The sequence below is a fragment of the Pelodiscus sinensis genome, unplaced genomic scaffold, assembly GCF_049634645.1.
Source record: "Pelodiscus sinensis isolate JC-2024 unplaced genomic scaffold, ASM4963464v1 ctg85, whole genome shotgun sequence".
Taxonomy (NCBI): Eukaryota; Metazoa; Chordata; order Testudines; family Trionychidae; genus Pelodiscus; species Pelodiscus sinensis.
In genome coordinates, this window is record NW_027465930.1 from 165941 (window position 1) to 190354 (window position 24414).

The following is a 24414-nucleotide window of genomic DNA, read 5'->3' on the forward strand; positions in this document are numbered from 1 at the left end:
GCGCCTGTCCCTCGCTGCTTGGCGCTCTTCCCTTGCTGTGCGCCTGTCCCTCGCTGTGCGCCTGTCCCTCACTGTGCGCCTGTCCCTCGCTGCTTGGCGCTCTTCCCTCGCTGTGCGCCTGTCCCTCGCTGCTTGGCGCTCTTCCCCTGCTGTGCGCCTGTCCCTCGCTGCTTGGCGCTCTTCCCTCGCTGTGCGCCTGTCCCTCGCTGTGCGCCTGTCCCTCGCTGTGCGCCTGTCCCTCGCTGCTTGGCGCTCTTCCCTCGCTGTGCGCCTGTCCCTCGCTGCTTGGCGCTCTTCCCCCGCTGTGCGCCTGTCCCTCTCTGTGTGCCTGTCCCTTGCTGCTTGGCGCTCTGCCCCCTGCTGTGCGCCTGTCCCTCGCTGTGCGCCTGTCCCTCGCTGTGCGCCTGTCCCTCGCTGCTTGGCGCTCTTCCCCCGCTGTGCGCCTGTCCCTCTCTGTGTGCCTGTCCCTTGCTGCTTGGCGCTCTGCCCCCTGCTGTGCGCCTGTCCCTCTCTGTGCGCCTGTCCCTCGCTGCTTGGCACTCTGCCCCCCAGCTACCATTAGTGTGCACCAGGGTGGTCTCAGGCACATGGGCAGGGCCTGTCCTGGAGCGAGGCCCTTGGTCCAAGCGCTTGAAGCAGGGCTGCGGGCTCTTCCCTGAACAGGAATGATGCCGGTGCAAGAGCGCAGCGAAGCCAGCAGCTGCTTCTTGCTCAGGGTGGGGTCTCACTGAGCCCCCCATAGGCCCCCCCCCAGACGTGCGGCGTGTTTGGCGCTCTGCGGCCCCCAGGCCTGAGTGCCCAGGTTGGCGACTTGGCTCTGAGGCTAAAAGCTGCAGGGAGTGGTGGGGCTCAGGCTGGAGTCCAGGGTCTGTTGCTGCCATGGAAGGCCCTGGGGGCCTGGCTGGGGGGGCTGCTGCACTGAATGGGACTGGCAGACCGGCAAGGGACCGCCGCCGGGCAGTCCCCCCCCCCCGCCGCCGGGCAATCGCCCCCCGCCGCTGCCGGGCAATCCCACCGCTGCCGCACAGTCCCCCCCCCCCCGCCGCCGGGCAATCCCACCGCCACCGCACAGTCCCCCCCCCCCCCGCCGCCGGGCAATCCCACCGCCACCGCACAGTCCCCCCCCCCCCGCCGCCGGGCAATCCCACCGCCACCGCACAGTCCCCCCCCCCCGCCGCCGGGCAATCCCACCGCCGCCGCACAGTCCCCCCCCCGCCGCCGGGCAATCCCACCGCTGCCGCACAGTCCCCCCCCCCCCCGCCGCCGGGCAATCCCACCGCCGCCGCACAGTCCCCCCCCCCGCCGCCGGCAATCCCACCGCTGCCGCACAGTCCCCCCCCCCCGCCGCCGGGCAATCCCACCGCCGCCGCACAGTCCCCCCCCCCGCCGCCGGGCAATCCCACCGCCGCCGCACAGTCCCCCCCCCCCCCGCCGCCGGGCAATCCCACCGCCACCGCACAGTCCCCCCCCCCCGCCGCCGGGCAATCCCACCGCCACCGCACAGTCCCCCCCCCCGCCGCCGGGCAATCCCACCGCCGCCGCACAGTCCCCCCCCCCCGCCGCCGGGCAATCCCACCGCCACCGCACAGTCGTCCCCCCCCGCCGCCGGGCAATCCCACCGCCACCGCACAGTCCCCCCCCCCCCCGCCGCCGGGCAATCCCACCGCTGCCGCACAGTCCCCCCCCCCCGCCGCCGGGCAATCCCACCGCCACCGCACAGTCCCCCCCCCCCGCCGCCGGGCAATCCCACCGCTGCCGCACAGTCCCCCCCCCCCGCCGCCGGGCAATCCCACCGCTGCCGCACAGTCCCCCCCCCCCCCCGCCGCTGCACAGTCCCCCCCCGCTGCCGGGCAATCCCACCGCCACCGCACAGTCCCCCCCCCCGCCGCCGCACAGTCCCCCCGCTGCCGGGCAATCCACCGCCACCGCACAGTCCCCCCCGCCGCCGCCGGGCAATCCCACCGCCACCGCACAGTCCCCCCCCCCGCCGCCGGGCAATCCCACCGCCACCGCACAGTCCCCCCCCCCCCCCGCCGCCGGGCAATCCCACCGCTGCCGCACAGTCCCCCCCCCCGCCGCCGGGCAATCCCACCGCTGCCGCACAGTCCCCCCCCCCGCCGCCGGGCAATCCCACCGCCACCGCACAGTCCCCCCCCCCCGCCGCCGGGCAATCCCACCGCTGCCGCACAGTCCCCCCCCCCGCCGCCGGGCAATCCCACCGCCACCGCACAGTCCCCCCCCCCCCCCGCCGCTGCACAGTCCCCCCCGCTGCCGGCAATCCCACCGCCACCGCACAGTCCCCCCCCCCCCCCGCCGCCGCACAGTCCCCCCCGCTGCCGGGTAATCCCACCGCCACCGCACAGTCCCCCCCGCCGCCGCCGGGCAATCCCACCGCCACCGCACAGTCCCCCCCCCCCCGCCGCCGGGCAATCCCACCGCTGCCGCACAGTCCCCCCCCCCGCCGCCGGGCAATCCCACCGCCACCGCACAGTCCCCCCCCCCCCCCCCCGCCGCTGCACAGTCCCCCCCGCTGCCGGGCAATCCACCGCCACCGCACAGTCCCCCCCCCCCGCCGCCGCACAGTCCCCCCGCTGCCGGGTAATCCCACCGCCACCGCACAGTCCCCCCCGCCGCCGCCGGGCAATCCCACCGCCACCGCACAGTCCCCCCCCCCGCCGCCGGGCAATCCCACCGCCACCGCACAGTCCCCCCCCCCCCCGCCGCCGGGCAATCCCACCGCCACCGCACAGTCCCCCCCCCCCCCCGCCGCTGCACAGTCCCCCCCGCTGCCGGGCAATCCCACCGCCACCGCACAGTCCCCCCCCCCCGCCGCCGCACAGTCCCCCCCGCTGCCGGGTAATCCACCGCCACCGCACAGTCCCCCCCGCCGCCGCCGGGCAATCCCACCGCCACCGCACAGTCCCCCCCCCCCGCCGCCGGGCAATCCCACCGCCACCGCACAGTCCCCCCCCCCCGCCGCCGGGCAATCCCACCGCCACCGCACAGTCCCCCCCCCCCCCGCCGCCGGGCAATCCCACCGCTGCCGCACAGTCCCCCCCCCCGCCGCCGGGCAATCCCACCGCCACCGCACAGTCCCCTCCCCCCCCCCCGCCGCCGCCGAGCAATCCCACCGCCACTGGACAGTCCCCCCCGCCGCCACCTCACAGTCCCCGCCACTGGGCAATCGCCCCGCTGCCGCCGCTGCATAGTGCCCCCACTGCCGGGCAATTTCCCCGCCGCCACCTCACAGTCCCCGCCACCGGGCAATCGCCCCGCTGCCGCCGCTGCATAGTGCCCCCACTGCCGGGCAATTTCCCCGCCGCCACCTCACAGTCCCCGCTGCCGGGCAGTCCCCCCGCTGCCGCGCACCCGGAACAGGCCGCTCCGGCTCCTGGTGGCACGTGGGGCTCGGCTGCCCTGCCCGCTGGCTGGAAGCGCCATGTTGGGGCCGCGCCATCAGCCCCCACCCCGAAGCCGGAGCAGGTTGAAGTCTCCTCTGCACTTGGGCGACCCCCTGCCCTCTGCACTGTCACGCGCCAAGCCAGGGCCAGGGAAGCTTTTTCAGTCGGGGGCTGCTGCCCCACGGGGAAATCAGTCGGGGGCCACACACAGGTGAAAAGTCAACCCCCCCATGGGTGTGGCTGCTGACCAGCCCCTCGCCCCACCGGAGCCCAGGGCGGCCCCACCTGGTAGGTTTGTGTGCTCTAGCGCACGTTCCCCAATGCTGGGGGGCCCTGAGCTTTGGGGGCCAGATCCAGGCAAGCCGAGGGCCACATCCGGTGTCACCCTGGCCTCTGGCACAGTCGGGGTGCGCCCCTCTGAGCAGCGCTGTCTCCCTTCCGCCTCGCGGCGTCCTGGGGCCAGTGCGCACAGGAGCCTTCCCCGTCCTGCTCCCCAGCGAGGGCCCGTCTCTCCGCCTCCCTAGTCCTGCCCGCCCTCCCGTTCCCACTGCTCCCCTCTGGAGACGGGCCGGTGACGCAGAGGGGCCTTCCCCGTCCTGCTCCCCAGCGAGGGCCCGTCTCTCCGCCTCCCTAGTCCTGCCCGCCCTCCTGTTCCCACTGCTCCCCTCTGGAGACGGGACGGTGGCGCAGAGGGGCCTTCCCCGTCCTGCTCCCCAGCGAGGGCCCGTCTCTCCGCCTCCCTAGTCCTGCCCGCCCTCCTGTTCCCACTGCTCCCCTCTGGAGACGGGACGGTGGCGCAGAGGGGCCTTCCCCGTCCTGCTCCCCAGCGAGGGCCCGTCTCTCCGCCTCCCTAGTCCTGCCCGCCCTCCTGTTCCCACTGCTCCCCTCTGGAGACGGGACGGTGGCGCAGAGGGGCGAGCCGCATGGAAACGGGCGCACTGCACGGCACAGCGCTGGCAGAGCACGGTTAGTGGACCCCGAGGCCTGTCCGGGGGCTGCTCTCGGAGCTGCCTGCAGCCCCACCGCTTGCCCAGCCCGAGGGCCCTGGCCCGCTCTGACCTGCCCTTCCTTGCAGTGAGAACGAGGCGCTGTGGCGGGAAGTGGCCAGCCTGCGGCAGAAGCACGCCCAGCAGCAGAAAGTCGTCAATAAGGTGGGTCCCGAGCTGCGCCCGCGGAGAGGCTGCTGGGGGAGGGCCAGAGGGGGGCAGGCTGCAGCCCTGTGGGGGGGGCTGGGGCGCCAGCACGGGGCCCCCCAACACTGAGCCTCAGGGGCCGGTCCAGCAACCTAGTCGACTCCGGGGCACTGCCGGCTTCTGCCAGCAGCCCACGGCCAGCGGCCCGGTCCAGGCCTGGCACCCTGTGGGACTGAATTGGCTGCGGGTGCGAGTCTCCCTGCAGCCCTTCCGGGAGCATCGCAGGTCTCTGCAGCCCCACCCCCCGTCCTCGTCGGGTGCTGCTTTGCCCCAGCCAGGGGCCTGCGCTGCCGATGCCCGTGGGGCTTGCAGGCCTGTGCGCCGTGCTGACGGGGGCTCTTCTCCCCACAGCTTATCCAGTTCCTGATCTCCCTGGTGCAGTCAAACCGCATCCTCGGGGTGAAGCGAAAGATGTAAGTCTGCCCAGAGCTGGAAGCCCGGCTTCCCTGGGGGGAAAGGCCGGCGAGCTGGGCCAGGGAAGGGCTTCCTTCCCCACGGGGTCCCTCCTCTCGCATGTCTCCCAGGGCCGGAGCCGCTGCCGTCGAGTCAACATCCGGCCACGCTTCCCAGCTTGGAACCACTCGCCCCAGGAGCCAACCGCGCCGGCAGCAGGGTTCACGGCACAGCCACTGTGACCGGGGGCTGCCTCGGCTCTGCTCTGACGAGCCTTCCCCCACAGCAGTGCCCGATGTGTGGAGGGCGCTAGGCAGGCCGGGAGACGGTCCCTGCCCACGCCGCTCAGGCTCTGGGCATGCCCCAGCGCGCACTGGAGTGGCCAGGGTGGGGTGGGCACTGGCTGGGGGGCAGAGGGGGGACAAGCGCTGCTGGTGAGGCGCCACTGTGTGCGCCCAGGGGTGCAGGCCTGGGGGGAGGGAGAGCGCGGAGGCCCCAGGCCGTGCGGTTCACTTGCGGCGCATTGCACGCCCTGCGCGGGATTGAGCCGGCTGGATCGGAAGCTGCAGGCAGGCCCTGTCCCCTGGCCGCACCGCGGCTCCCAGTGCAGAGCACATGGGGCGGTGGGGCAGTGAAGTCCTGCGCAGGCAGGCCGCACCGTGCCCTAGCATGTGGGGTGTGGCTACGGCGAGGACCCGGAGGGCGGAGGGCTCGGGTAGGGAGGGGAAGGGCTAGTCCACTCTCGGGTAAGGAAATGTTTTCTATCAGACAGGCGCCGGGGGAAGGGGTTTCAAAGCGGCCGTGCCGCGTGGAGCCCGGGATCGGCTGGAGTCTGGCCCCGGGGGCCACGCGGCGCTTCCCCTTGGAATGGAGCAGTCGCCCCAGGGCCGTGGCTCACTTCAGAGGCAGAATCGCCCCAGCGACTGACCCAGGGGTTGCTGCACCGACTGTTCGCTTGAGCAGTTAGTCACTAGCTACCGGCCTTCGGCGGGGGCTGAAAACCCGGCGACAGGCCGGCAAACCACTGGCATTGCTGCGTGCCCTGGCTTCCCCGCTGGGCTGACCGGGCCCCGGGCCCCGGGCCGATCCCCCACCCCGTGTTCTCCGGGAGCTGCAGGCCTGTAACTCCGCTCTGGGCGCGTTTCTCCTCAGCCCCCTGATGTTGAACGACAGCAGTTCAGCACATTCCATGCCGAAGTACAGTCGTCAGTACTCCTTGGAGCATGTCCACGGCACGTCCCCCTACGCGGTGAGCGTCCCGTGTGCGCGGTGCCCCCCCCCCGGCGCGGTGAGCGTCCCGTGTGCGCAGTGCCCCCCCCCGGCGCGGTGAGCGTCCCGTGTGCGCAGTGCCCCCCCCCCCGGCGCGGTGAGCGTCCCGTGTGCGCGGTGCCCCCCGGCGCGGTGAGCGTCCCGTGTGCGCGGTGCCCCCCCGGCGCGGTGAGCGTCCCGTGTGCGCAGTGCCCCCCCCCCCCGGCGCGGTGAGCGTCCCGTGTGCGCGGTGCCCCCCCCGGCGCGGTGAGCGTCCCGTGTGCGCGGTGCCCCCCGGCGCGGTGAGCGTCCCGTGTGCGCGGTGCCCCCCGGTGCGGTGAACGTCCCGTGTGCGCGGTGCCCCCCCGGCGCGGTGAGCGTCCCGTGTGCGCGGTGCCCCCCGGCGCGGTGAGCGTCCCGTGTGCGCGGTGCCCCCCGGCGCGGTGAGCGTCCCGTGTGCGCGGTGCCCCCCCGGCGCGGTGAGCGTCCCGTGTGCGCGGTGCCCCCCCCAGCGCGGTGAGCGTCCCGTGTGCGCGGTGCCCCCCCGGCGCGGTGAGCGTCCCGTGTGCGCGGTGCCCCCCCCGGCGCGGTGAGCGTCCCGTGTGCGCGGTGCCCCCCCGGCGCGGTGAGCGTCCCGTGTGCGCGGTGCCCCCCGGCGCGGTGAGCGTCCCGTGTGCGCGGTGCCCCCCCGGCGCGGTGAGCGTCCCGTGTGCGCGGTGCCCCCCCCGGCGCGGTGAGCGTCCCGTGTGCGCGGTGCCCCCCCGGCGCGGTGAGCGTCCCGTGTGCGTGGTGCCCCCCCCCGGCGCGGTGAGCGTCCCGTGTGCGCGGTGCCCCCCCGGCGCGGTGAGCGTCCCGTGTGCGCGGTGCCCCCCCCGGCGCGGTGACCGTCCCGTGTGCGCGGTGCCCCCCCCGGCGCGGTGACCGTCCCGTGTGCGCGGTGCTCCCCACCCCCACCCCTGCACGGTGAGCGTCCCGTGTGCGCGGTGCTCCCCACCCCCACCCCTGTGCGGTGAGCATCCCGTGTGCGTGGTGCTCCCCGCCCCCACCCCTGCGCGGTGAGCGTCCCGTGTGCACAGCGCCCCCCCACACCCCGGCGCGGTGTGTCCCCCATATGTGCGTCATGCTCCCCCTCCTCCCGGCGCAGTGAGCGTCCCGTGTGCGCGGTGCCCCCCCCCACGCGGTGAGCGTCCCGTGTGCGCGGTGCTCCCCGCACCCACCCCTGTGCGGTGAGCGTCCCGTGTGCACAGCGCCCCCCACACCCCGGCGCGGTGTGTCCCCCATATGTGCGTCATGCTCCCCCTCCTCCCGGCGTGGTGAGCGTCCCGTGTGCCCAGCGCCCCCCACACCCCGGCGCGGTGTGTCCCCCATATGTGCGTCATGCTCCCCCTCCTCCCGGCGTGGTGAGCGTCCCGTGTGCCCAGCGCGCCCTCTCCCCCCGCGCGGTGTGTCCCCCGTGTGCGCAGCATCCCAGGGAGGAGCCAGCAGTGCGCGTGCTTGGACGAGCCCCGGCTCGGGCCCGCTGGAGGGTGGGGGCAGTGCCCGGGCTGAGGCCGCGGGGCGTTTCGTGAGCGCGGAGCCCTTCTCCGTCCTCACGGCGGGCCGAGCGCATCACTAACACTGGGATTGTTACTGCAGGCCTCCTCCCCGGCCTACAGCGGCTCCAACCTGTACTCCCCAGACTCCTCGGCCAACTCCGGCCCCATCATCTCCGACGTGACGGAGCTCGCGCAGTCCAGCCCCTCGGCTTCCCCCAGCGGCAGCCTCGACGAAAGGTACCGCGTGGACCCAGCGCGGGCCCCGCTCACATTGCTGCCGGCAGGGCCCTGTCCCCGGCCGGGGGGTGCTCGGGGGCTGAGCTCCATGCAGCTGTGCCAGGGGCTGTGCCAGTGCAGACGGCAGCCGGGCTCTGCCTCCTGGCAGCTGCCGGCCACTGGGCGCGCCCAGCCGGGGGGGGGGGGGGGGGGGCAAGCTCCCCTGGCCACAGGGCTCGGGAAAAGCAGCTGCTGCCCGTCCTGCGCTGCGAGACGCTGGCTGGGCCCAGCCCCGTGCAGCAGGGCGCGGCGGCTGCCCGCCTGAAGCGAGGGTACCTGCCCTGGCACAGCAGGAGGGCCGCAGCCTGACCCAGCCCCGAACAGCCCACAGGAGAGCCAGCCCGGCTGCTCAGCCCTGGGCCCTGGGAGCGGCTGTTCCCTGCCCCGGGAGCTGCCAGGCGAGGAACGGCCCCTGGCTTCAGCGGCTCCCCCAGGGTGACTCCGCCAGGAACGCGCCCTTCCCGAGGCCACGTGCTCTTTTCCCCCCGCGGGGCTGCCCGACCCACTCGCGGGGGACCCAAAGTCCAAGGCACAGCCGGCGGGTGCAGGCCTTGTCTGCCCACTCCACTGCGGTCCAGAGCCGAGCGGCAGCCGGCGGGCCAGGGGAACGCTGCTCGGGTCGGGCACCTCCGCTGCTGTCGCACCATGTGCACTCGGGGCTCCAGGGCAGCGAGTTTCTTCTGCAAAGATCCCCCGGCCACAGCAATTACCCTGCTGCGCACCCTGGCCACGCGCTGAGCCCCTTGCTGCCGGGGGCTGGAAGGGGAGCGCCTGGCATCCTGTGGCACTGACCCCCAGGGGCTCACAACCAGGGGAACAGCCTGCCTCAGTTTACCGCCGTGTCCGGGACCCGCGCTCTGTGTGTCTGCGAGATGAGGCCCATTGCCCCCTGGGTAATGGCCATTCTCCTTCTGGTTCTGCAAGGAGCAGCCCCGTGGTCCGCATCAAAGAAGAGCCCCCCAGCCCCACGCCCAGCCCCCAGATAGAGGAGGCCAGCCCTGGGAACCCGCCTGCTGCCGAGACCCCTCTGTCGCCCTCCACCTTCATTGACTCCATCCTCCAGGAGAGCCAGCCCAGCGCCCCCGCTGCCGGCGACGGCACCGCGCAGCCTCCGCCCCCGGGAAAGTGCCTCAGCGTCGCCTGCCTCGACAAGTAAGTGCAGCTCCCGCCGGCGGCCCAGGCCCAGCCCGGACAGCGAGGGGCTCCAGGGTCCCCACAGCGCGGCATCTGTGTGCCCGGCACCGGGCCCAGGCACAGCCCGGCCAGCGAGGGGCTAGCGCTGGCGAGGGGCTCCAGGGACCCTGCAGTGCGGTGTCTGTGTGCCCGACTCACCGCACCGGGCCCAGGCACAGCCCGGCCAGCGAGGGGCTAGCGCTGGCGAGGGGCTCCAGGGACCCTGCAGTGCGGTGTCTGTGTGCCTGACTCACCGCACCGGGCCCGGGCCCAGGCCCAGCCCGGCCAGCGAGGGGCTAGCGCTGGCGAGGGGCTCCAGGGACCCTGCAGTGCGGTGTCTGTGTGCCTGACTCACCGCACCGGGCCCGGGCCCAGGCCCAGCCCGGCCAGCGAGGGGCTAGCGCTGGCGAGGGGCTCCAGGGACCCTGCAGTGCGGCGTCTGTGTGCCCTGCGCCCTGGGTGCCAGTCACTAGCATGGGCCTTATTTTGCTTCTCTGGCCCCGACGTGGCCCCTCGTGCAGGGCACGCGGCCCTTGCAGCCAGAGCACCAGGACTTGCAGAGAAAGGGGCTTGAGGCATGGAGCTATAACCCACTGCGTCCCCGCCCGCCGCCAGGGTGCTCGCAGCCCCCGGGACGCCCGCAGGACCTCCCCACACAGACGCAGGCCGGCAGCTCCTGCTTCCCCGGGGCCTGCGGGGTTAGCCACCAGCCCGGGAGGGAGCAGAGCCTGCTGGGAAGTGAAATCCCTCCGGGCCGTCCTTCCAGTGGGAGGAGAGCGGCTGGGAGCAGCGTTGTCCCTGCACTGCGGGCCCTCCTGCTGCGGCGCTGCTCCGCCAGGCCCTGGCCGCTAGCGCCCTGCATGGCAGACGCTGCTCCCGCCCTCCGTCTCCTCGCGCCCCTCCCCGCTGGCAGATTGGCTGCGCGAGGCTCTCGTGTGCTGGGTCTGGGGCCCCGGTCCACGCGCCAGGCAGAGCTCAGGAGCTTAGCCCTAGGTCGGAGATGGGGGTTGGCCCCAAAGCAGCAGAGTCCTTGCTCAGTGCCCCCATGCCAGATCCCCACTGCCCGACCCCCTGCGGCCTGTGCCGAGGGGAGAGCAGACCAGCCGCACACGGCCTCTGCCTGCGCCCTGCGGCGCCACACTCCAGCCGCCTCTGTATTTGTCTGAACAGTGACAGCCGAGGCGCTGGGGCCCCGGCCGCAGGGATCTGCAAAGGGAGCCGCCATTAGTAACGGGCTCTTCCCTCGGCAGAGGAGATCCGGTGCAGGCCCGTAGCTGGGGCCTGAGGCTGGACAGACTCCGCCTGGAAACGAGGGCTGTGCTCTCCAGCGAGCGTGATGGGCCACGGGACCCGTTAGCCCCGTCTCTGGGTGGGCCGGCTGTCTAGCGGCTCTGGGCAGCGTTGTATGGGAGAGCGAGGGGTGGCACAGGAGCCCGTCCGTCTCCGTCTGAGCTGCCGGCACGGCCCCTCCCATAGTTGGGAAAGAGCCACTTGGGGTGGCAGGGAGCTCGCCAGGCCAGTCCCCCGGTCGCCGGCTGAGCGCCGGGCTCTCCTCCGCTTTCGCGCCTTCAGGGCCGTTCAGAGCCCCGTGGGGGAGGCTCGGAGAACCCTTTGCCAGTCTGTAACGGAGTCTCCAGCGCCGCAGCTGGACTGGCTTCCCCGCCCGGTCGGGAACCTGCTCCTGGGACTTGTCCAGCCGCTCTTGGAACGTGCCCCGGCGTCCTGCTCCCGGGCGCGTGGCCGGCTAAGCAAGAGCAGAGGGGTGTGTTATCCAGAGGCCCCGGCGTTAGCCTGCGGCGTTCAGCCCCGTCAGTGTGCGCTGGGCCCTGGGAGCGCTAGCGATTCCTGGTGTGCTGGCGCACAGCTCTCTAGTTGTCCAGGCTGGACATGAGCAACACGGTCTCTGTGCTCGCCCTCTGACAGTGCTGCACGCCGGCCTCAGGCTGGTCCCTGCGCCCGGCCCTCTGGCTGTCGCTCTGCCGGGTTGACCCTGGCAGGGGTCAGGCTGCTCAAGGCCCAGCCAGCCCAGCGCTCGGCTTTCGTTACTGAGAACTGCGCCCTGCCCAGGGATGGTACCGCAGCGCCAAGGCTGCGGCGGGGATTTCCGGTGCCCCGTGTGCGAGAGACGCCAACCCGTGACCCGCTCTGGGGAGTTAAATGCTTTCTTGCTGCCCCCCTCGGTTACCAGCCGTTTGGACGCGCCCACGTGCTTCCGGGCTCTTCGGCGTGCGCAGTCTGGCGTGGTCCCTGGGGGCGGGTGCTTAGCGCCGCCAGAGGGACAGTTTGTAGTTCTGCGTAGGTCTGTCTCCTCAGACTGAACTGGGTCGGGAAGTCCTGTATCAGTCCGGGGGGGAGGGGGACAGGAATCCAAACCCAGGTGCAAACCAGCTTTGCGGGTGTGTGAACGGTTAGTTTCTCTGTGATTAAAGCCCCTAAACTCAGCACCGGTGCAGGTGAGCCCTCTCGGTGCGCGGGGATCACTCAGCCGCTGCGCACCGCGCCCCTGACCCTGAGCACTCAGCCCTCGGTAGGGAGTGCCTGGCACTGCTGGGGGGTGCAGCACCGTCTGCGGCGCTTCCTCCTCCGGCTAGGGCAGGCGCTGCTGGCTTGCCCGGGTGACTGCAGCCTTGCTCCGCAATGGGAGGGTCCCCAGCACCCAGGGCTCTGTCCTATGAGAGTGGAGCCCCAGGGCCTCAATCGTAGACCCAGAGAGCTGGAAGAGATCTCAGGAGTCATCAAGTCCAGCCCCCTGGCCAAAGCAGGACCAACCCCAACTAAATCAACCCGGCCAGGGCTTTGTCAAGCCGAGACTGAAACACCTCTAGGGATGGAGACTCCACTGTTTCCCTAGGGAACCCCTCCCAGCGCTTCACCACCCTCCTAGTGAAATAGTTTTTCCTAATATCCAACCTGGACCTCTCCCACCACAACTTGAGCCCATTGCTCCTCGTTCTGCCATCTGTCACCACTGAGAACAGCCTCTCTCCATCCTCTTCGGAACCTTCCTTCAGGAAGTTGCAGGCTGCTCTCAAATCCCCCCTCACTCTTCGCTTCTGCAGACTAAACAGACCCAAGTCCCTCAGCCTCTCCTCATAGGTCATGTGCTCCAGCCCCCTAATCATTTTGGTTGCCCTCCGCTGGACCCTCTCCAATGCATCTACATCCTTTTTGTAGTGGGGGGCCCAGAACTGGACACAATACTCCAGATGTGGCCTCACCAAAGCCGAATAAAGGGGAATAATGACATCTCTGGATCTGCTGGCAATGCTCCTCCTAATGCACCTAATATGCCATTAGCCTTCTTGGCTACAAGGGCCCCTGTTGACTCATATCCAGCTTCTCATCCACTGTAACCCCCAGGTCCTTTTCTGCAGAACTGCTGCTTAGACAGTCAGTCCCCAGCCTGTACCAATGCTTGGGATTCTTCCGTCCCAAGGGCAGGACTCTGCACTTGTCCTTGTGGAACTTCATCAGATTTCTTGTGGCCCAATCCTCCAATCTGTCTGTCATTCTGGACCCTATCTCTACCCTTAAGCGTATCTACCTCTCCCCCCAGCTTAGTGTCATCCGCAAACTTGCTGAGGGTGCAATCCATCCCCTCAGCCAGGTCATTAATAAAGATATTGAACAAAACCGGTCCTAGAACCGAACCTTGGGGCACTCCACTAGAAACCGACCGCCATCCTGACATCGAACCGTTGATCACTACCCGCTGGGCCCGGCCTTCTAGCCAGCTTTCTATCCACCTTACCGTCCATTTATCCAATCCGCATTCCCTTAACTTGCTGGCAAGAATATTGTGGGAGACCGTATCAAAAGCCTTGCTAAAGTCAAGGTCTATCACATCCACTGACTTCCCCATGTCCACCGAGCCAGTTACCTCAGCATAGAAGCTAATCAGATTGGTCAGGCACGACTTGTCCTTTGTGAATCCATGCTGACTATTCCTAATCACTTTCCTCAAAATGGATTCCTTAAGGATCCCTTCCACGATTTTTCCAGGAACCGAGGTAAGACTGACCGGCCTATAGTTCCCTGGATCGTCCTTCTTCCCTTTTTTGAAGATGGGCACTACATTTGCCTTTTTCCAGTCATCCGGGGTTTCTCCCGATCTCCACGACTTTTCAAAGATAATGGCCAAAGGCTCCACAATGACATTTGCCAACTCCCCCAGTACCCTCGGATGCACTAAGTCCGGACCCATGGATTTGTGTACGTTTAGCTTTTCTAAATAGTTCCTAACCTGTTCTTTACCCACCAAGGGCTGCCCACCTCCTTCCCATACTGCGCTGCCTAGTGCATTAGTCTGGGAGCTGACCTTGTCCGTGAATACAGAGGCAAAGAAAGCATTGAGTACTTCAGCTTTCCCCACATCATCTGTCACTAGGTTACCTCCTTCATCCATTAGGGGCCCCACATCCTCTCTGATCACCTTCTTCTTGTTAACATGCCTGTAGAAACCTTTCTTGTTCTCCTTCACATCCTTAGCCAGTCGCAATTCCAATTGCGCTTTCGCCTTCCTGATAACCCCCCGGCATTCTCGAGCTAGACATTTAAACTCCTCCCTGGTCATTTGTCCAAGTTTCCACTCTTTGTAAGCTTCCTTTTTGTGCTTAAGTTCACCAAGGATTTCCCCTGTAAGCCAGTCCGGTCTCCTACCATGTTTGCCTCTCTTGCTACGCGTCGGGATGGTTACTTTCTGTGCCTTCAATAAGGCTTCTTTAAAATACTGCCAGCTGTCCTGGACTCCTTTCCCCTTCATGTTACATCCCAGGGGATTCTGCCCATCAGGTCTCTGAGGGAGTCAAAATCTGCTTTTTTGAAGTCCAAGGTGTGTATTTTACTACTCTCTTTCCTTCCTTTGGTCAGGACCCTGAAATCTACCATCTCATGATCACTGCTTCCCAGGTTGTCACCCACCTCTACTTCCCGTATTAGTTCCTCCCTGTCTGTGAGCAGAAGGTCAAGCTGTGCACGGCCCCTGGTCGGATCCTTCAGCACTTGTACCAAGAAGTTATCCCCAACATTCTCCAATAACTTCCAGGATTGCCTGTGTACTGCCGTATTGGTTTCCCAGCAGATGTCAGGGTGATTAAAGTCCCCCATGAGAACCAGGGCTGCGATCTGGAAGCTTCGCTCAGTTGTCTGAAGAAAGCCTCGTCTACCTCATCCACCTGATTCGGTGGCCTGTAGCAGACACCAACCACAACATCACTGCTGTTTGCTCCTTTAAACCTGACCCATAGACTCTCAACAGGTTTTTCTCCCTCTTTACACTGGAGTTCAGGGCAATCATAGTGCTCTCTTACATACAGTGCAACTCCTCCTCCTTTTCTCCCCTGCCTGTTGTTCCTGAACAGTCTGTACCCTTCCATGACAGCGCTCCAGTCCTGCGAGTCATCCCACCAAGTCTCTGTTATCCCATTAAATCATACTTCTGGACTGCAGGACCTCAAGACGGCGCTCCAGGCTGCCCCTCCCGGGATGAGTTCCGGGGGCCTTGTGACCCTTGTTCCAACCCCTTGTGTTGCCTGGAGCCTTGGCCTGACAGCAGGCCCGGCGCTCGCGACATCTCAGCAAGAACCTGCCCGGGGCTCGCGGGCCCACGTGGGCCAGCAATGCAGGGGACCCCTCCCCTTGTCGTGAAGCCCAGCCGGGTGGCTCAGCGAGAGCTGCAGCACGGCCCTTTGCAGGAGCAGCCAGGCAGGAAAAGGGGCGGCGGAAGGGCGGAGCGCAGTGGTCTCTGAGCCCGGCCTCGGGGGCCGCTGAGCCGCGCAGGTAACGGCTCTAGGCCAGCGCCCGCTGAGCGGGACGCCGAGGCAGGGAGCTGCGTGGCCCAGGGCGCCACCAGGCCGCGTGCAGACCATCAGAGCAGAGGCCTGTTTGCTTTCAGCCCCCTGCATGGGGTGGTGTTTGCCTTGCCCGTGCCTCCCCGCCCCGTGTGCACTGAGGGCCTCGCGCCTCCTCCCATCCCAGGACCCGAGCCTCATTTGCCTGGTCCCCGTGCTAACCCCCAGGCGGGGAGCCGAGCGTCGGCGGGGCCCGCCACAGGCCTGGATGCCCAGCGGGAAGGAGTCGGCGCCGCTGCCCGAGCCAGGTTGCGAGTCAGTGAGGGGGAGCTGCTGTGGGGAGTTTGGGAACGGGCCGTGTCCCCAGGAGCAGGCCAGAGCCCGCTTCCAGTCCCTGCGGGTGCTGGGCCAAGTGACCCGGTCTCCCCTGGAGCCCCCGGACTGCGCTAGGGAGGTGCAGGCCTACTGCCCGGGGTGGCCTGGCTCGCACCCTTCCCAGGCAACGCCGGTGTCCCAGCAAAGGGCCGTCCTGTCCAGCCGGGGTCTCAGCCTCCCGAGCTGAGTAGGGCCAGGAGCCTCCAGCAAGAGCCGTTTGCCCGCAGTCGTCAGCAGAGGGGCAGCCCCGCGGGGAGGTCCCAGCAGGCCAGGCCTGCAGACAGCCCGAGAGAGCGCACTTGCCCTGCGGCAGGCCGAGGGGTGAGCCACGCGTGTAGCAGGAAAGCCGGGGGGACGCTCAGCACGGCTCAGACTTCACCCAGCTGAGGGCCCCCCGGCAATGGCTCCGGAGCCAGAGCCCGTTGAAAGACGGCGGCTGCCGGGCATCTCGGAGTGGGGTGTATCCCTGGGGGCTCCAGCCCGCCTGGGCCCAGGCAGATCCAGATGGAGCCCTAGGCCCTGTGTCCTCAGCAGCTGTGGCTCCGTGTGAAGGGGACAGGGACAGGGACAGATGCGCACCTGAGAGTCCCTGTACAGCCCAGGCGCTGCCCGCAGGTCCTGCAGACCCCCCCAGAGTGGCCGGCTGGCCGAGTGTGGCTGTGGTGGGACGGGGGGTGGCTGGCGTTCTTTGGGGGGCTAATTGCGGTTCGGTCTCTGCCTGGGCTGCGCGGCGCCGTGCATGTCTCTTCAGCGGCGCAGGAGCAGGGCGGGTTAACGCTCCCTGCCTTTGCGTGGTGCCTGGCGTGGGCCTTGTGACGCTACATTCCTCTTCTCTTTGTATTTTGCAGTGTGACTCGCGCTCCGCAGATGTCAGAAGTCACCCGTCTTTTCCCCAGCTCCTCTTCCTCTCTGCACTGCAGATCACAGCAAGGGTTAGCATGGCACTGGCCGGCCGTCCTGGGCAGGAAAGCAGGGAACGCTGCTAGACACAGCTGCCCCCGCTCTGAGGTCGGCTTTCCCTGCGCCTCCGGCCCCGGATCACACCGAGAACAGCCTTGCTGGCCGGCTGAGTGCTGAGACCAAACCCCTTAGCTCTCTGGGCGGGGACCTGGGGGAGCTTTGCCTCAGCTGGCCGTGCCCGTCAGGGCTGGGGTGGGGGTGGCCGTTCCTTGGGGCTGGAGCAGTTGCTGGGAGCCAGGGCCAGAGCAGCAGCCGGAGGCCCGGTGCCAGAGTCAGAGCGGGGCAGAGCCGGGTTCCCTGGACTGAGACGAGGCAGGCTGGAAAGAAGCAGGCCCAGGAGCTGTCGTAGCCGGGAGCAAATGCTTAGAGCAGCTGTGGGTCTGGTGCTGCCGCCCCTGCCAGGCCAGCAGCCTGGGACAGCAGAGCCCTGCCCGTCAGCCTGCCCAGAGACTGGCTCTGGTTGCTGCAGGCTGGCACACCGTCACGAGCCCACGGCGTTGCGACCCGGCAATGCAACTGCCCACTGTGGCCGTGGCCAGGCCCCACGGCGCGTTGCGAGGCAGGCCGGAGAGCAGGTGCAGCCTCCTCACTGGCCTGGCCTGGAGCTGCCAGCAGGCAGGGCGTCCGAGGGGGGCGCTGTAGTGAGCAGGAGTCACCCAGAGACTTTTCTCCTGGCTCCTCAGAGCCCCGCAGGGGAGCTGCCGGCCTGTGCCGAGCGGTGCAGTGTCCGAGCAGAGTCCTGGAAGGAGGGGAATGCTCGTGGCTAAAGCGGCGTGGGCTTGCTGTGCTTCCCGGGCCCGAGGTGCCAGGTGCTGGCGCGTTGCCGCTCCCTCTCGCTGCTGCTGTGGGCGACTCAGCGTGCGCAGGGGCGGTAACGTGGCCGGCGGCAGACCCGCGCCCCGCAGGCAGCAGCCCCCCAGAGAAGTGCAGTGGTGGTGGACAGACAAGGCCTAGGCTCGCTCAGCTTACAAGTCCACGGATGTTTGCTGGAAGTGCAGCCCTGCCCGCTGCCCTTGGGCCTCCACCGTGCAGGAGGCAGAACGCAGTTGCCGGCCGGCCTGCCGGGAGGGGAACTCCTCAGCCTGGAGAGGGGCCTGCCCAGAGAGACCGCGCCGCGCCCCAGCCGCCTCGTGGTCCGAGCAAAGGCAGCAGCCGGGCCTCCCCTCAGCCTGCGCGTCGCCGGCCAGGCTGGCGCCGAGGGGTAGCAGAGGCCCTGAGGGCGGTTCCGGCGGGGACGTGCCGTTGCCTGCAGCGGGTGTGAGCGGCAAGGCATGGCCAGGGCTTTCATTCCGGAGGTGTCGGGCCTTGTGACCCGGGCGCCCCTGCAGTGCCCCACGCCAGCCTGTCCCGGCCGGCTGTGGCGCTTCCAGCGGAGTCCTTGGGCCTGCCGGCGCTCTGCCTCGCGTCGGCGTTGCCTGCCTGCACCGAGCGCTCCCGGGGACGCCGGGGCGGTGCCTCAGGGCCGCTTCCGACTGACGGGCCGGGGGGAGCAGGCGACTGGAACAGGCATCAGCCCCTTGGCAGCACTGCGAAAGAGACGCGACCGGCCCATCCTCAGAGCCCAGCACGCGCCTCTCCGGCATCCCCTCCGCAGGGCTTCCCCGACTCAAACCCAGGCCTGCGCCCGTTCAGATCCTGCCTTCCTCCTGGCCGGGACTCCAGCACCGCTCAACCCGCCTGCCCTGACTGGCCCTGGGCCGTGACCTTGTAGACCCGTGTCCTTGGCCGGGACGTCGGGGGCGGGGGGGCTGCTTTCCTGGGCGAGTGGGAGCAGCGTAGGTGCAGGGGCGGGGAGGGGCCGTAGCTTTCGGTAGGGAGGAATGAGACTTTTCCGGTTGCCGTTCTGCCCACGGGGCTTTATCAGCAGCCAGGGCTTCCGGGACCCTTCCCCTCCGGCTCCTTGCCCGTGTCGGCTGGCAGGGCTCTGACTAGCTGGGGAGGTTCCTGGGCGTCTGTGGAGGGGCGGAGGGCAGCGAGGCCCTGTCCTAACGGTGTTGGGAGCCCTGGTGCATTCTGGGAGCGTTAACCCTGCGTGTTGTGTCTCCGCCTGGTCCGAGCGGCTGGCCCCAGGCCCCTCCCAGGCGCAGCCCCCCAAGCGTCGGGCCTGGGGCTGGAGCAGCTGATGTGCAGTCGTCCCCTCTGCTTTCCTGCTCAGTGGCCGAGGGGGGTGTCCCTGGGGTGCGAGAGGCCCCGGCGGGAGCCCAGAGCCGCCTAACCCGGGCCTGGCCGTGTGCTTCTCTCTGACGCAGGAACGAGCTAAACGACCACCTGGACACCATCGACTCCAGCCTGGACAACCTGCAGGCCATGCTGAGCACGCACGGCTTTAGTGTGGACACCAGCGCGCTGCTGGACGTGAGTCGCCCCAACCCGCCCTGGCCCGCCCTGGTGAGCCGGTCCGGGGCCCCTTCCCCCCACTGACCCCTCTCTCCTTCGGCAGCTCTTCAGCCCTTCCATGACGGTTACGGACATGAACCTCCCCGACCTGGACAGCAGCCTGGCGAGTGTGAGTGGTGGGGGCACCCCCTGGCCCTCGGGGTCTCCCAGCAGGCAGAGATCACCAGTTAGCACTGAGCCGTGGGCTGACCGATCCCTGCAGGGAGCAGGTCTGCTCCGTTGTTCGTGCTGCGGCGCGTCTCCTGCAGCCCCGCTCCCCGAGAACCGCGCGTGGCCCCCAGAAAGCCTCCGCTGCCTCGTAGCCCTCCGAAGGCCTCCTTGCTGGGCAAACGCCCCCGTCTCCCCGGCACGCCGTGTGTGCGAGGGCAGCACCGCCCTGAGACCACGCCCAGCCCCAGAACGGCCCCGCCCGGGCCAGCTGCGTGGCTGTTTGGGATGGTCGGGTGCGAGCTGCTTTCTCCCGGTGTCCCGGCACCGGGCTCCTTTCCCGCCAGGCTGGTCGCCCTGGTGGAGCTCTCTGCACTGAGCTTTTCCCCACGGCCCGAGGCCTGCTGCCGCCTGGCACCCCGGGCCCCTCGGACTCCGAGTGCGGTGCTGACGGCCGCCCACGGAGGCTCCAGGTCCCTGGGGAATGAGCTCTGCAGAGCTGGTCTGGGCAGTTCTGCGAGGCAGCTCGCGCCCTCCCCCGGCCCCGGGCCCCAGTGCGTTCTAGTCTCAGGGACACTGCCGCCCCCTCCCGCCTGCTGGCGCTCCCAGGGCACTGAGCCGAGGCAGCGGGAGGAGAGGGCCCTCCCCGCACTCAGCAGCCCCCCCGTGTCTCCCCACAGATCCAGGATCTGCTCTCATCCCAGGAGCAGCAGAAACCTGCGGAGACGGAAGCCAGCACAGCCGACTTGGGTAAGACCGTCCCTGGCCCGGGCCTCCCGTTAGCGCCCCAGGAGCAGGGGGCAGACAGCTCCTCCCTCTGAGACACACTGATACGGGATTCCCAGCGGGGCCCTGCAGCTCCCTTACCCCCAGGCAATGGCTCGCAGCGCCGCTGGTAGGGCTGCCAGAGGGTTTAACAAAAAATACCCAACATCCCCCACCCCCCGCCCCCCAAAAAAGGGAAAAAATTCTGTTGAGTAAAAAAAAAAGAGACCAAAGTTGTTAAGCAAAAGTTGCACCGCGCCCTCCAGTTTGGGATCACACACTAACCCCCGGTGCACCCACCCCTGCTCTGAGCCAGGCCCCCTAGCGCCCCCCCATCCCAGTGCACCCACCCCTCCTCTGAGCCAGGCCCCCTCCCCATCCCAATGCACCCACCCCTCCTCTGAGCCAGGCCCCCTCCCCATCCCAGTGCACCCACCCCTGCTCTGAGCCAGGCCCCCTAGCGCCCCCCCATCCCAGTGCACCCACCCCTGCTCTGAGCCAGGCCCCCTCCCCATCCCAGTGCACCCACCCCTCCTCTGAGCCAGGCCCCCTCCCCATCCCAGTGCACCCACCCCTCCTCTGAGCCAGGCCCCCTCCCCATCCCAATGCACCCACCCCTCCTCTGAGCCAGGCCCCCTCCCCATCCCAGTGCACCCACCCCTCCTCTGAGCCAGGCCCCCTCCCCATCCCAGTGCACCCACCCCTCCTCTGAGCCAGGCCCCCTCCCCATCCCAGTGCACCCACCCCTGCTCTGAGCCAGGCCCCCTCCCCATCCCAGTGCACCCACCCCTCCTCTGAGCCAGGCCCCCTCCCCATCCCAGTGCACCCACCCCTGCTCTGAGCCAGGCCCCCTAGCGCCCCCCCATCCCAGTGCACCCACCCCTGCTCTGAGCCAGGCCCCCTCCCCATCCCAGTGCACCCACCCCTCCTCTGAGCCAGGCCCCCTCCCCATCCCAGTGCACCCACCCCTCCTCTGAGCCAGGCCCCCTCCCCATCCCAATGCACCCACCCCTCCTCTGAGCCAGGCCCCCTCCCCATCCCAGTGCACCCACCCCTCCTCTGAGCCAGGCCCCCTCCCCATCCCAGTGCACCCACCCCTCCTCTGAGCCAGGCCCCCTCCCCATCCCAGTGCACCCACCCCTCCTCTGAGCCAGGCCCCCTCCCCATCCCAGTGCACCCACCCCTCCTCTGAGCCAGGCCCCCCTCCCCATCCCAGTGCACCCACCCCTCCTCTGAGCCAGGCCCCCTCCCCATCCCAGTGCACCCACCCCTCCTCTGAGCCAGGCCCCCTCCCCATCCCAGTGCACCCACCCCTCCTCTGAGCCAGGCCCCCTCCCCATCCCAGTGCACCCACCCCTGCTCTGAGCCAGGCCCCCTCCCCATCCCAGTGCACCCACCCCTCCTCTGAGCCAGGCCCCCTCCCCATCCCAGTGCACCCACCCCTGCTCTGAGCCAGGCCCCCTAGCGCCCCCCCATCCCAGTGCACCCACCCCTGCTCTGAGCCAGGCCCCCTCCCCATCCCAGTGCACCCACCCCTCCTCTGAGCCAGGCCCCCTCCCCATCCCAGTGCACCCACCCCTCCCCCTGAGCCAGGCCCCCTCCCCATCCCAGTGCACCCACCCCTCCTCTGAGCCAGGCCCCCCTCCCCATCCCAGTGCACCCACCCCTGCTCTGAGCCAGGCCCCCTCCCCATCCCAGTGCACCCACCCCTCCTCTGAGCCAGGCCCCCTCCCCATCCCAATGCACCCACCCCTGCTCTGAGCCAGGCCCCCTCCCCATCCCAGTGCACCCACCCCTCCTCTGAGCCAGGCCCCCTCCCCATCCCAGTGCACCCACCCCTCCTCTGAGCCAGGCCCCCTCCCCATCCCAGTGCACCCACCCCTGCTCTGAGCCAGGCCCCCTAGCGCCCCCCCATCCCAGTGCACCCACCCCTCCGCCTGAGCCAGGCCCCCTAGCGCCCCCCCATCCCAGTGCACCCACCCCTGCTCTGAGCCAGGCCCCCTAGCGTCCCCCCATCCCAGTGCACCCACCCCTCCCCCTGAGCCAGGCCCCCTCCCCATCCCAATGCACCCACCCCTCCTCTGAGCCAGGCCCCCTCCCCATCCCAATGCACCCACCCCTCCTCTGAGCCAGGCCCCCTCCCCATCCCAATGCACCCACCCCTGCCTCAGAGCCAGGCCCCCTAGCGCCCCCCCATCCCAGTGCACCCACCCCTCCCCCTGAGCCAGGCATCCCCAGCATGGGGAGCCCCCGCTCCAATCAAATCTCCCCCTCCCCACCACAGAGCCAGACACGGAGGAACAATGTGACTTGTAAAGTGGCTGCTCCTGCCGCCCGGCCCGGCTGCCTCGGCTCCGTTGTGAGAGGGAGGCATCTCGTGGGCAGCTCCATGGGCCAGAGCCGCGCGCGCTCCGCTCCCACCCCAGCCCGGCGCCCCCTAGCGCGGCGCCCAGCAAGTGCCCCCACCTGCCCCCCTTCGTCTGCCGCACTCCTCGCTCCCCCGCCCCCCAGACGCGGCAGGGGAATAGTCCCCGCCGGGCTTCCGTCCCAGGAAATAGCGGACATTGCAGCTTGCACCTGTCTGGTATTTCCTGGTTTTTTACCAGACGGAGCCCGCAAATCCCGGAGTATCCGGGTGAATTCCGGACACCTGGCCCCCGGCACGCAGCCTGCAGCGGGAACACGCGCGTCGCCCGGCCTGTGCCCGGTGTGGTGGGGTTTCACCGCCGGTTCCCAGCTCCCCTCCCTGTGGCTTGTCTGAGCCAGCCCTTCCCAGCGGCCAGGCCTCTGCTCTCCTGGCCCCCGCCTGGCGCAGCTGAGGGCGAACCCAGGGGCAGTGCTGGCCAGCCGGCCCGTGCCGGGGCTGTTCCCACCCCGCTGACCCCCGTCCTCTCCTTGCAGGCAAGCAGCTGGTGCACTACACGGCCCAGCCCCTCTTCCTGGTGGACTCGAGCACTGTGGACATGGGGGGCGGGGACCTCCCCATCTTCTTCGAGCTGGGGGAAGGGCCCTACTTCCCCGACGGCGACGAGTACGCGGACGACCCCACCATCTCGCTGCTCTCGGGGGCTGAGCCGGCCAAACCCAAGGACCCGAGCGTGTCCTAAGGCTGAGCGCAAAGGGGAACTCAGCCAGCAGCCTCCTTGCTTTGCACAGACATTGAGAGCTCCAGCCACCCTTCGGTTCGCGCCTGCTTCCCCGGCACCGGGAGGATTTCGTGTGTGTGTGCTTAACGAGGTGTTTGAAATCTGCTGTAGATTCTAGCCCGGGGCCCCGCTGTGCAGAGGCTGGCCGGGCCTGGGCCGGGCCGTGCGGACGGGACAGCTGGTGCTCCCAGACGAGCGAGTCACTCGCCAGGTTGTTTCTTTCAGCACCTGAGGCTGGGGGGCCAGGCCCCAGCGGGTGCTCTGTCCCTGCTGGGAGGCGGGCGTGGCGGCCAGGACGCCCGGGAACACGTGGCCCCCGTGGCACGGAGAAGGCGGGGGTGCGTCTGTGGCAGGGCGCCCCCCGGGAGACGGACTTGGCGGTTTTAAAGAGCGAGACAAGTCTCCCCACCTGGCGCTGGGGGCCGGGGCTCTGCCCTGTGGTGGTAGCGCCCCCGGCTCCCCCGCCAGCCTCCCCTCTCCTCGTCTCTGGCTCTGCGCGTTTCCTTCTCTGTCTTGTTTTTGGGTTGGTTTGGTTGGTTTTGCTTAGCAGTGAAACTTTGTACATTTACACTTCAGATTGTTAATAGTAAAAACTGTATTTTGGATTTTTACATGAGAGAAGCACCCACTTCTATCTAGCTCTAGGTCTATACATAGCTCTCTATATATACATACAAATATATCTACCCCAAACTGCCGGCTCTTCTGTGCTTCAAAGTGTCCTCGGCCTCCCTGGGGCGGGCAGCGCCCAGCCTGGACACCGACTCCTGCCGCCTGGCTCCGGCGCTGCGCACGAGCCGACGCGCCTGCTTCAGCGACCGCGCGGCGCATGCCAGCGTCGGGTTCCTCTCGCACGTCTCCGCAGGGCTGGGGTGGCTCTGGGGCTTGGTGACCAGCGATCCGGGGTCCTTGTCTCTCAATTCTGTGTTGTGGCTTCCCAGCCAGAGCCTTCCCCCTCCCGCCCCCCAGGGCCAGGGGCTGCGTTTCCCAGGCAGTTTCTGTTTCTGAGCCCGGGGAGATGAGCGTGGCTCAGCCGCCTCTGTGCTGGAGCAGGGCGGGACACTGCAGCCTCGGGGGAGTGCTTTCCAGGAACAGCCAAGAAGTCCAGAGAAGAGCTACAAGAATGATGCAAGCTCTAGAGAACAGGAGCGAGGAGGGGAGGCTGAAAGAACTGGGCTTGTTCAGTTTGGAAAGGAGAAGACTGAGGGGACACGAGAGCAGTTTTCAGGTATCTAAAAGGGTGTTACAAGGAGGAGGGAGAAAACTTGTTCCTCTTGGCCTCTGAGGATAGAACAAGCAGAAATGGGCTTAAACTGCAGCCAGGGAGGTTCAGGTTGGACATTAGGAAAAAGTTGCCCAGGGAGGTTGTGGAATCCCCGTCTCTGGAGATATCTAAGAGCGGGTTAGATAAATGTCCTCCAGGGATGGTCCAGACGGTGCTGGGTCCTGCCGTGCGGGCAGGGGACTGGACTCGATGCCCTCGCGAGGTCCCTGCCAGTCCTAGTGTTCTGTGATTCTAAGTGTTCCTGCTAAGCTGAGTGTGGACAGAACCTCCCCCCCCCCCGGCGTGCGCAGCCAGTGCCGTGGTCCGGCGCGCCTGGGGCTGGGATCTTGAG

General features: G+C 68.7%; 1 protein-coding gene across 2 annotated transcripts in view; it reads left to right on the top strand.

Annotated features, from left to right (window-relative positions):
* HSF1 (heat shock transcription factor 1) overlaps positions 1-23495 on the top strand; it is a 64574-nt gene extending 41079 nt beyond the window's left edge. Inside the window, exons 5-14 of one of the 2 annotated variants that reach the window (XM_075916836.1) lie at positions 4477-4552; positions 4946-5007; positions 6140-6236; positions 7871-8007; positions 8971-9198; positions 16232-16315; positions 18593-18698; positions 18784-18849; positions 19568-19637; positions 22554-23495. In XM_075916836.1, coding sequence (XP_075772951.1) covers positions 4477-4552; positions 4946-5007; positions 6140-6236; positions 7871-8007; positions 8971-9198; positions 16232-16315; positions 18593-18698; positions 18784-18849; positions 19568-19637; positions 22554-22759 — 1132 coding nt within the window. In that variant the 3' untranslated portion in view covers positions 22760-23495. The remainder of the gene's footprint in view (positions 1-4476; positions 4553-4945; positions 5008-6139; positions 6237-7870; positions 8008-8970; positions 9199-16231; positions 16316-18592; positions 18699-18783; positions 18850-19567; positions 19638-22553) is intronic. The other variant, XM_075916837.1, reaches the window with a different exon arrangement.
* Positions 23496-24414: the final 919 nt, after the last annotated feature.